A 13,142-nucleotide genomic window follows, 5' to 3' on the forward strand; every position below is an offset into this window, starting at 1 on the left:
CTTGGTATCTTTATTTGAAATGCAAGAATGTAAGTTTAGATGCCGGCCCATTTTTGGTGAACAACCTGGGTTGTCCTTGCTGATTGGTGGACAAATTCATCCACCAATAAAAAGTGCTGTCGAGAGTACTGAAACCAAAAAAAAGCTTAGATGCCTTCTTTTTCAAATAATGATAGCAAGAGAACAAAGAAAAATTGATAATAGGAGTAAATTAAAAAGTTGCTTAAAATTGCATGCTCTTTCTGAATTACAAAAGAAAAAATTTGGGTACAGTGTCCCTTTAAGCTGGAGTTTTCAGTTGCCCTATCAGTAACTAAGCAAAAAAAAGTGTGGGTTTAGTGGGGGCCCTGGCGGGGGTCTGTCGCTGTGAGGGCCATGGAGTGTGGGGTCTGGCCCTGGAGGTTGGGTGCCCTTTCTCTGGACCTTAATGTTGTGGGTCCTGGCTCTGGAGGTTGAGGGGCCTGTTGGGGGCAGGGCAGGGAGGCTACCATGTTCATTTGCATAAAATGTAATTCATTTGGGTCAGTGTGAGACAGTGTTCCTGGGGCCTTGATTGGTCTCAGTCTGCCCCTGGTGTGCAGTGGGGTAAGAGTGTGCAGTGGGGGCATGACAGGTCGGGGCCCACCAGCAGGGCTATCACGGCCCGGTACTGGGCCACGGCCCGGCTGTTGAGAAACCAGGCTCTAGAGCATGTCTTTGTTCCACTACTATGTCCCTTTTATATCAATAGCAGAATTACTTTCTGCTTAGGGGTCAATATATTAAATGCTTTGGCAGGCTTTGCCTGCCTACGATTGCTGGTTCTCACTAGAGAACCTGCAGTCCGCATTTATGAAGCAGCGGTAATCAGACCACTGCCTCTCTAACCTCTTCGCCACCTCTCTGGTGGCGAATTTCAAACTCCCCGGTCTCATCTGATCGCGGAGATTGACAGCTCCTGTCCGCACGTTATTTGCTTGCGCAGGCAGGGGGCGGCATTGCACAAGAGCGCAAAATTGCGTTCTTGTGCAATGCTGAATTCCAGCAGCAGAATTCAGCTGCCAGAGGCGAGCTGCGGCTGACAGGGGCGCGTATGTACGCCCCTGTCCGCCTCAGCTTGATAAATCGACCCCTAAATGTACAGAAGTCTTAATAGACTTTAATGTTTAGCTTTTGAAATGTAATAGTATCCCCCTGCTCTCTGGTTCCACTAAATGTTTTATAGTAGCTTTGAGATTATGCAGTTCATTGATAAATCCTTCCTTGTGATTTATCAACACATGACATTTATTGCTAAAAAGCTTTATATTTTGCTAATAAGGTTTGTGTTTTCTCCACAAATCATTGCTTTTAAAGAATAATTTAGCCATCAATGGCTTAATGTATCCATTAATATGAATACAGGTGAAAGGGAAGGCTGTTTATATCTGTCAAGAATATTTGTTTGATAACGTTTCCTTTGGATTAGATGTAATAATCATTGTCTTCTGTGTTGGGACAAGAAGCAATTTGAGATTTTAATATAACATGTTTGATAAAACATATTAATAAAAGTTGCCATATGCTTTCATTATTAATTGTGCGTTTTCCAGTTTCTGCAAGAATCGGAAGTGCCTACTCTAGTCTTCACAAGCTTAACCCTTTAACGTTCTACGTAGTCATTGTTTGGTCACATTAGATGCTTGATTATATCTGTCCCTGATTGGCCTCAGCAAGGGAAATATGATAAGAAGCTTTTAAAAGGGTACAATACAAAATGTGCTATCTATTCCTGTAATCAATCTGGATTTGTTTCTCCTAGTAACGCAAGCTGTGGGGCAAAGTTTACCCACTGGAAAACAGTTGTAGCATACAAATAGTTAATATATTCAGAGAGCATTCATTATTGGCTGGTACGTTACTTTACCCGACTACAAAAAAAAGTCTTGTAATAGCAAGGTGTTTCATGTCCTTTTAAGGAAGCTATTTGGAATGTCAAATACTTTTCTTTATCGACCACAAAGTGCTAAAAGATTTTAGATATGTGTATTTAGTGCATAAGTAGTAAAATGAATTGTTCCACAATGAAAGGCAACATGCATAATTATGTGTTAAGCAATACCTACTGTAACATTAAGCCTTTAGTATTCATATCACTACACCAGCTAGACTTAGAGTTTATATAAAGACTTTTGTGATTAAGAAAATGAAAGAATATCACACACCATATGACAAATACTAAGCATGCACCAGATGTAAATATAGGCAAATGTAAAGCTAAATTAAATCTTTACAAAAAGTAAAGTAAATGAAAGGGACAGTAAATTCAAAATTAAAGGGGCATGAAACCCAATTTTTTTATTTTGTGATTTATATAGAGCACCGATTTTCAAACCTGTCCTCATGCCACCCCAACAGGCCAGGTTTTTGGGATTACCTTGGATGAGAGCAGGTATAATAATCAGATGCTTCGTAAACATGGTTATTTCACCTCTGATCCAGTTCAGATATCCTCAAAATGTGGGCGGCCTGAGAACAGGTTTTAAAACCAGTGAGAAAAGTGCATGCATAGTTGAACAACTTTCCAATTTACTTCTATTATCTGATTTGCGTCATTCTTTTGATATCCTTTGTTGAAAAGCATATCTAAATAGGCTCAGTAGATTCTAATTGGTGGCTGCACATAGAGGCCTCATGTGATTGTCTCACCCATGTGCATTGGTATTTCTTCAACAAAGGATATATAAAGAATGAAGCAAATTAAATAGAATTAAATTGGAATGTTAAAAGTGTATTCTCTATTTATGAAACATGAAATAATTTTTTTTTTCATGTCCCTTTAAACTTTCATGATTCAGAGAGAGCATGTCATTTTTAACTACTCTCCATTCCAATTTCCTTCTGTGTTTATTTTTTTTCCCATTCTCTGGCTAAACTTGGTTGAAGATTAAATCTAGGTAGACTCGTAGGAGTTAAGGGGTGTGCACGTCACTTTAGTATTCATTGTTTGCAACTATGTTTAATAAAGCTGCAAACACTGCTGTCATTTAGAGTAATAAAGACATTAGAGCACTCTTGAGCTCTTATCAACCTATCTACATTTATTCTTCAACAAAGGATACCAAGAGATGCAGTAACTTTGATAATAGGAGTAAATCCTCTTATCATCTAACTTTGCAACATGCTTCTCAGTGATTACTGATCAGCCCAAGAGTTTATATCTGTCTCTAACTGACTACATTAAAAAATATAAATATAAATATAAACAGAATTAGTTTTAATGCTCATAAAGCATTTATTTGGAATGCAGATCAATTGCAATGCAGTGCTTTGTTGCTGGTATATAATATATGTATTACAAAATGACTTTAATGTCCCTTTAATGAAATCATTTGCTGTTACAGAGGGTGTAACTAATACATGATCTTTATAACTGTTTTACTTTGTAGTAACCCTTTAACATTTTCTTTTCTCTTTCTGTTTCTTAGGCGTTCTTGCACAGGATTAAGCAGAATGCTGTTGACAAAGCTGAGAACTTCATCTCAGAGGAGAATGTTAAGGTAAGAATGCAGTCACACTCTTTCCTTTGTGGAATAGAATTCCTTCCTATACTGGGGTCTCAACTATTTCCTTTGGAGCACAGAGTTCAATAAACTTAATATTTCTTGTTACACACACTGAACTTTCTTTCCATGTCTACATATTTCTATCCTATCTTATCCTGCATATTATATCCTATCCTACCTATCCTATCTTATACATATCCTACCCTACCCTATCTTATCCTGCCTATTATATCCTATCCTACCTACCCTATCCTATCTTATACATATCCTACCCTATCTTATCCTGCCTATTATATCCTATCCTACCTACCCTATCCTATCTTATACATATCCTACCCTATCTTATCCTGCCTATTATATCCTATCCTACCTACCCTATCCTATCTTATACATATCCTACCCTATCTTATCCTGCCTATTATATCCTATCCTACCTACCCTATCCTATCTTATACATATCCTACCCTATCTTATCCTGCCTTTTCAATCCTATCCTATCCCACCTACCCTATCGTATCGTATCATACATATCCTACCCTATATTATCCCGCCTTTTCATTCCTATCCTACCTATCCTACCCTATCCTATCTTATCCTGCCTTTTATATATTATCCTACCTTATCATACATATCCTATGCTACCCTATACTATCTTATCCTGCCTATTTAATCCTATCCTACCTACCCTATCATATCCTGCCTATTCAATCCTATCCTACCTACCCTATCCTATCTTATACATATCCTACCCTACCCTATCTTATCCTGCCTTTTCAATCCTATCCTACCTACCCTATCCTATCTTATCATACATATCCTACCCTACCCTATATTATCCTGCCTTTTCATTCCTATCCTACTTATCCTACCTATCCTACCCTATCCTGCCTATTATATCTTATCCTACCTTATCATACATATCCTATGCTACCCTATCCTATCTTATCCTGCCTGCCTATTCAATCCTATCCTACCTACCCTATCCTATCTTATCATACCTATCCTACCCTATCATATCCTGCCTATATAATCCTATCCTACCTATCCTATCTTATCCTACCCTATCCTATCTAAACCTACCTATCTTACCCTATCCTACCTACACTATTCTGCCTATCCTATCTTATCTGATCCCCCACTAGTTTATCCTATCCTCCACTATTCTATCCTATCCTTCACTATCCTATCCTATCTTGCCTGACACTATGCTCTGTTATCCTACCCTATCCTACACTATCCTATCCTGTCTTATCCCACCCCTACCCTATTCTGCCTTACACTATCCTATCTATCCTATCCTATATTATTCTATCTTATCATACCCTACCCTATTCTGTCTCTATACACAAAAATTGGACAAGGGCACTATATAGGCAAGCTCCTCCTATCTTTCAGTTAACTGGGGTATTGTGATTCCCCTTTCTGCTGTGTTCTTATATATGGTGGAGTGGTGCTAGCATTTATTCAACATACAAAAAAGACTTTGGAACTAGGTTCCACAAAAGGAATGTTGTCTTAGCACTCTGTGCCCAGACTATTATTGGAGTAGGAACTGGACTAAATAAAATATAACCTTTATTGTTTACTTTAAAAAATGGGCCACAACAAACAAATTAAAATCTCTATCAAAAATTCCACTAGTATTACAAAAGTGTCTCTCGATTACATTTAATTGCCGCTTTTTAATTGTTATGTTATGTCTATGAGACACTATAATTTTTAAATTCAGATCACCGCTTAATAGTTTGGAGTCAGACTAAGTTATTTGTATTAACCTAAACACCCACATCACTCACAAGTCAGTAAAATCAAATTCACATCACATATTCACCAATTTTCACCCCACTCACTATTCACATCTCTCACATTTTTGAACAATTTTTAGCACAATCACTTTTTGCTAGACACTTTAAAGTTTCTTCCCCTTCCCTCCCCCGGTTTACATTATCCTTCCTGTTACTTAAAAATATAAGTTAAAATTTAGCAAATTGTGAAGGCATCGTGGACAAACTGAAGATATGCACACAATTAAAATACAAATGCAGAACGCAAAAAATCAAAAGCATAATTTAGCATTGATAATTCACCCATAATCGAGTTAATGCTCGAAATAATAAAAACTAAGATCAAACTGGATTGTGATAAAATGGTAACATACGGAGCATATAAAGATAATGCTCAATAAGAGCATGTGATAATAATTGCTAAGTCTTACTTAAAAAATAAATGATGAGCCCAAGCAGTTACGTGTAAATGTAAACTCAAAACAATACCACCTTTAATAGTAATGAGAAAAAACAACAGATCCCAAATGGCTGTCTGAGTATAACAGACAAAACTCAACAACCAATAATTGCCCTAAAACAGAATTCAATAACCAATGATTACCCTAAGAGAGGAGGGACTAGATTAAACAGAAGGATATAAATATCCTGCTCCATGGCGGCCCGCCGCCTTTGATAAAGCCAAGTTTTTTGTCGAAACGCATCAGGGGGTGTTGTGGGACGATGGGGGTCCCTATTTTTGTAATTTTAAAAATAAGAGAATATTCCTAAGTTGATTTAACAAGAATCGCTGCTTATAGTTAGTAGTTACACTGATAGCTGTAGGAAGCAGTAGAGACATTGCCACTGTATAGGCTAAATTGGAAACAACTTTAAATTTGAAAGATCGAATAGCGATACAAAAACGAAGTGCAAATTATAAAGGAACATCTATATAATAACTCAAAAACCCAATTAGCAACTACACTGATAAACAACATCGACAACAAGGGTTAATGTTGGACCTTAACATTTGCAGATATAGAGCAATAATTGCTGCACAATTACATTAAAGTTTAAACATTGAGCTGAGAGATAGAATCTAGATGCAGTCAGCTAAGAATTATTTAACTACAAAATTAAGAAATTCAGTCAGTAACCACACTAAGAGTCACATGAAGCATCTCAAATAACGCCAACACAAGGGCTAATTTTGGGACTGAATTTGTACAGCAACAGAAGCTGCATAAACACTTCAAAGTTCAAAAATTGAGCTCCGATATTTAAATAAAGCGCAGCCAGTAGAGGATTGCTGGTATATTTACAAAAGATCTGCAACTCATATTACTAAGTAATTTAAAGATAATATTGAGAGCGGTATGAGAATGCATATTATCTAACACTATAAAAACTGTGATACAAATGTAAAGTGTATGCTAACAAGCTAACACTCAAAGTTAATGATATTTAGCCCTTAATACTAAACCAAGAGTATACAATAATAAATCTGAATCACTATTTTCACAGTATTGTTGAAACTCAGCAAAGAGCTATACTGACAATTAGAAGTATCATAAAAAAGTTCACATAAGGGTTAATTTGGAAGCTTATTTTATATATATATCCTTTATTTCTTTCTATTTATATAAAACAACGGATATTTCATATATAAGTTGTGAAAACTAAAGTTACAACACAACAACAAAACGTAGTCACTAAGTCAGCCAACAGACATAGTGACGGATGTAATAAGCATCACAAATAACGTTGTAGCTATACAGCAACTGAGGTCACGAAGATACTTTGAGTTCCAACAATAAACTGCGATATACTAGTTAAGCGCAGTCAGTGAAGAATTGTGTATATATTTATGAAGCAATTGTAACACATATTACCAAGCATTTTGGAAGGGAAACGAAAGTGGGGAGATCACATAAGCTACTTAGTACTAAAGAACTTATCGTGAAAACTATGATATAAATATAAAGTATTAAGTATTAGGTAGCAAACTAGCAATCTTAATAAATGATATTGAACTAAAAGTGTGTAATAATAAATCTAACAAACCACACAGGCGACACAATTTATGTGTATTCACCCACGATTTAATCAAATTTGATGTAAACAGAAGCTATATAAATTCTGCCAATTCATATCACTTTTGATGTAAACAGGAGCTATATAAATTCTGCTAATGTATACCACATATGTAAGTCCATGTTAGTGGCCGGTACATTTATATAATAATTGCAACACATGTTGCCAAGAACTTTGAAGTTACAAATGAATATTAATACCTCAAATTCCAATTTAGAACAAGAATGAGATTAGGACCTACAATCACAAAAACTATTAAGCGGCTTTCTGAATTTAAAAATTATAGTGTCTCATAGACATAACATAACAATTAAAAGGCGGCAATTAAATGTAATCAAGATACACTTTTGTAATACTAGTGGAATTTCTTATAGAGATTTTAATTTGTTGTGGCCCATATTTTAAAGTAAACAATAAAGGTTATATTTTATTTAGTCCAATAATAGTCTGGGCACAGAGTGCTAAGACAGCATTCTTTTTGTGGAACCTAGTTCCAAAGTCTTTTTTGTACCTACCCTATTCTGCCCTATCTTATCCTACTGATCCTATCCTGCCCTGCTCTACCCTATGCTACCCTACTCTATCCTCTCTATCCTTATTGTGTCTTGCTAGGTGTCCTTTTCATTTGTCTTGCTAATGTTCTAATTTACTTCTTGTTTCTTCTCATTCTCTTCTCTAACTATCTTGTCTTCCCTTCTCTGCCTACATGAACGTTTATGACCTTGTCTACTTTCCTCTTTATCATGCTCCTATCTCACACACGCTCTCTGTCTCTATTGCTGCATCATATACAGTCTCTTGCCTGTGTATCTTTTTCTTCCTCTTCTGTAGTTTATAGCTCTCATAATTTCTTACAAACCTTTATATAGCATTATCCTATGAGGTTTGTTTCTATTTTGTTATGTATTGTAATGCTGTTTTACATACACAGCTTTATGACTCTTACATCTCACTGAGGGACTGATAGCTAAACAGTTATGTATAGCTTTCTGCTTCCAGTGAGTTTGAAGCTGAACCATAACAACTTGTGTGGTCTTTGGAATGTGGGCCCATTTGGTGAATAACAGAGCTGGCTAAATCATTTATATATATATAAAACAATGAAAATATGGTATAAGGACTTTCAAAGATAATGAATTAAGCCACCATGTGGACATCTATTCCATTCAACCCCTGAGTAAACACCATCGACAGTTCACTGTAAAAGCCAGAATGTACAGTCTTAAAGTGTGCAAAACCCCTCAAGCAGCCATTGCAGAAATGTCACAATATCAGAGCAAGCTTAGTGTATGTCAGAGGATACGTCACCCTCATGCATCGAATGCTGAAATATAGCGGGATATGTGTCAGTACCCAAGCAGCTTGTAGCTGTATGACTCACCGCTCTTGCTTGAAGCTGCAAAACCGCAGTGTCAGATGCGTGCAGAGAAATCCTGTCGGGTGCTTCGTTTTCCACGGCGTCTTAGAGCAGCCCTGACGCCAAGGTTCAACCGGTTCCGGTCACATGATGTGCATCGGGCGTCACAGCCAATGGGATCCGTTTGCCTACCAGGAGGCTCCAGAAGACAACGTAGGAGGGGATGCACTGTAGAGGGATGAAGGGGGAGTGGAATAGAGGCACGCTCCTATGACAGCCCAGATGATGCTGGAAATGTAACACCAAAAACGAAAATCACAAGTTTCCAGGCTGCACAGTTAAAAACAAAAAGTCTTTATTAGATTCCACTTAGGATAAAAAAGCAACAGGGGGACCCAGCATATCAGTGCGGCCAAAAAGCTCAGCTATGATTACGGTTTTCACCGAAACATGTTAGCTGAGCTTTTTGGCCGCACTGATATGCTGGGTCCCCCTGTTGCTTTTTTATCCTAAGTGGAATCTAATAAAGACTTTTTGTTTTTAACTGTGCAGCCTGGAAACTTGTGATTTTCGGTTTTGGTATATATATATATACACAAATACCAAGTTTGGTTTAGCACACCTTACAAAAAGTTTATACACATCATTTGGAGTGCTGCCAATGTGACCAAATAGAAAAAGAAAAAGCAGGAATGATTCAGCCCATAAAGGCAAAGTACTGTAGTGTTAGGACCAGTCAATATTGGGACACCTTGTAAGTTGGTGACTGGCTAAGCAGAATATGGCTATATATATATATATATATATATATATATATATATATATATATATATATATATATATATATATATATATATATATATAAAACGGGGGTATTGGCGCATATACAATTGCAAATAAATAACACATTTTGAAACGTTGCAAAAGATTGCCTGCAAACAAATCTATGTTTTTAAATAAAATTGGGATCTTTTATTTAAAAACATAGATTTTGTTTGCAGGCAATTTTTTGCAGCATTTAAAAATGTGTTGTTTTTTTGCAAATGTACAGTATGTGCGCCAATACACCATGTTTATATATATATATATATATATATATATATATATATATACACACATGTTTTGACAGTGCAGTTCTTTTTAATTCTCAGGTTCTGGCAGAAAAAGTACTTTCTCTTTTTTTTTTTTTTTTTTATTATATAAAATGTGGTTATGTTTCTGTTTGTCTATCCAGTATTGATCTGTCTGTCTATCTGCCTGTCTGTCTATCTTTTTTTTTTATTAGGAATCAATTAAATATTGACTTTACATAGAATACAGCAAATATAAATTGTATGTGACAACAATTATAGAATTTAAATCCTTGTCATCCTTAAATCTCAAGAACCTACTTCTATATTTGCATGTACAGACACAAATACAGACAGTAAAATAAGACATATATCAGATCATATGTGAATGTCATTATCTACCTATCTAACATACGACCATTAATGTTTGCTTCTAGCTAAATATCTGTCTGTCTATATAACAAGTACCACATTTTTACGCATTGTTTATTGGACTATCAGCTTGTATTTTGGAATTTGAATTATTTAAACAAAAAAGGGGTTTTACACCTTACTAAAATAAAAAAAAAATGTGCAACTGAATCTATGCAGTAACATGGCTACTCTTATACACACAAAAAACCTATATGTATAACATAATGTGTTTACTTAAGATTTCCTCTGGAATCTGTGAATTGCTCGGACCATTACGTTGGTTGCCAGAGAGCTTTTTTCTCAATAAGTATACGTTTCTCGTAGGAATGCGCAATTTGACAGATACCGGTTTACTGTACAGTAGCAGGAAACTCCAAAGGAGACAGCTTGGCAGGCAGCCTTTAAGATCAGAGAAATCAGCTCTCGCCACCAGGGAAACGTGAAACAAATGAAAACAAAGGAGAGCACCCTGAGATCTGAATACAGCGACCTGAAATAACAAAAATTACAAAGTGGGAAGTGGGCCATTTTACACAACAATGGGAGATGGGTGCTTTTGGTTATGATTGACTTTACTCTCTGGAAAATACAAGGGTCTTGAAGGGATATGAAACACAGTTTTTTTTATTTCATGATTCCGATAGAGCATGCAATTTTAAGCAACTTTCTAATATACTTCTATTATACGTTTTTCTTCATTCTCTTGGTATGCTTTGTTGAATGAGCAGCAATGTACTGTACTACTGGTTTCTAACTGAACACATGGATGAGCCAATGACATTTGTTATATGCAGCCACCAATCAGAAGCTAGAACCTAGGTTCTTTGCTGTTCCTGGGCTTTCCCATATAAACCTTTCAGCAAAGGATAATAAGAGAAGGAAGCAAATTAAATTATAGAAGTAAATTGGAAAGTTGTTTAAAATTGTATTCTCTGTCTGAATCATGAAAGAAAAAAGTGATTGTGATCGCTTCCAGACGCTTTCAGGGTATTGTAGTGATGCCTCGATATTGAGGCATCCTGCAATACCCTTTTTTTTTTAGCCTTCGATGCAGAGAAAGCCACTCTGTGGCCCTCTCTGCATCGGCCAGCGATGGTGCCAATTGTTGGTGGGTGGGAGCAGAATAAATATATATATATAAAAAAAATGCCTTTTATTTTAGTACTGGCAGACTTTCTGACAAATGTGAGGTGGGGGAGGGAAGAGAGCTGTTTGAGGGGGGTCATTGAGGGATTAGGGAGTGGGATGTGTCAAGTGGAAGGCCGATCTCTACACTAAAGCTAAAATTAACCCTACAAGCTACCTTATTAACCCCTTAACTGCTGGGCATAATACAAGTTTGGTGCACAATGGCATTTAGCAGCCTTCTAATTACCAAAATGCAATGCCAAAGCCATATATATCTGCTATTTCTGAACAAAGAGGATCCCAGAGAAGCATTTACCACCATTTGTACCATAATTGCACAAGCTGTTTGTGAATAATTTCAATGAGAAACCTACAGTTTGTGAAAAAGTTAACAATTTTTTTTATTTGATCGCATTTAGCGGTGAAATGGTGGCATGAAATATACCAAAATGGGCCTAGATCAATACTTTGTGTTGTCTATTAAAAAAAAAAATATATACATGTTAAGGGTTATCGAGGGATTCCTGCAGAGATCAGTGTTACAATGTAACTATCGCTAATTTTGAAAAGAAAAAAAAAAGGTTTGGAAATAGCAAAGTGCTACTTGTATTTATTGCCCTATAACTTACAAAAAAAGCAAAGATCATGTAAACATTGGGTATTTCTAAACTTAGGACAAAATTTAGAAACTATTTAGCATGGGTGTTTTTTGGTGGTTGTAGATGTCTAACAGATTTTGGGGGTTAAAGTTAGAAAAAGTGTGTGTTTTCTTTTTTTCATAATATTTTATAAAAAAATTAAAGTAAATTATAAGATATGATGAAAATAATGGTATCTTTAGAAAGTCCATTTAATTGCGAGAAAAACGGTATATAATATGTGTGGGTACAGTAAGTGAGTAAAAGGAAAATTACAGCTAAACACAAACACCGCAGAAATGTAAAAATAGCCCTGGTCCTTAACTGTAAGAAAATTGGTGGGGTTAAAAAGGGGCTTTTTTTTGCTTCATATACATGGACTAATATTCTATGCAACACTATGTTGGGTTCAGCCATACTCTTTCCTCATTGTAATATATAGTTTGATAAGTACTTTCACTAGGACGTATTTTACTGATGCAGGCCCATTTATCAAGCTCCGTACGGAGCTTGAAGGGCCGTGTTTCTGGCGAGTCTTCAGACTCGCCAGAAACACAAGTTATGAAGCAGCGGTCTAAAGACTGCTGCTCCATAACCCTGTCCGCCTGCTCTGAGCAGGCGGACAGAAATCGCCGGAAATCAACCCGATCGAATACGATCGGGTTGATTGACACCTCCCTGCTGGCGGCCGATTGGCCGCGAGTCAGCAGGGGGCGGCGTTGCACCAGCAGCTCTTGTGAGCTGCTGGTGCAATGTTAAATGCGGAGAGCGTATTGCTCTCCGCATTTAGCGAGGTCTTGCGGACCTGATCCGCAGTGTCGGATCAGGTCCGCAAGCCCTTTGATAAATGGGCCCCATAGACTCGAATACTAATTATTATTGCACATTCATTTGAATTCTATTATAATCCCTATTTATATAAAGAAATGCAACTCCACTGGAAGCTTAGTTCATGTGGTGAGAGTCTGTTGGTTTAGGGGGTTAAAGGCATATACAGCACATAATTGTATGTATTAATTTATATAGATCATACCATTTTAAACATCTTTCCATTTTTATTATTATTATTACTGCTACTATCAATAATAATAAATAAGTTGTACTTTTAAAGGACTTAAATAACATTTTATATTTTTTAAATAAAAAATGAC

The 13,142-nt window shown here is 36.4% G+C and overlaps 1 protein-coding gene across 1 annotated transcript in view; it reads left to right on the plus strand.

Annotated features, from left to right (window-relative positions):
• PREX1 (phosphatidylinositol-3,4,5-trisphosphate dependent Rac exchange factor 1) overlaps nucleotides 1-13,142 on the plus strand; it is a 631,853-nt gene that overhangs the window by 164,176 nt on the left and 454,535 nt on the right. Inside the window, exon 2 of the mRNA XM_053690087.1 lies at nucleotides 3,447-3,518. Coding sequence (XP_053546062.1) covers nucleotides 3,447-3,518 — 72 coding nt within the window. The remainder of the gene's footprint in view (nucleotides 1-3,446; nucleotides 3,519-13,142) is intronic.

Source organism: Bombina bombina, chromosome 1, assembly GCF_027579735.1.
Source record: "Bombina bombina isolate aBomBom1 chromosome 1, aBomBom1.pri, whole genome shotgun sequence".
NCBI lineage: Eukaryota > Metazoa > Chordata > Amphibia > Anura > Bombinatoridae > Bombina > Bombina bombina.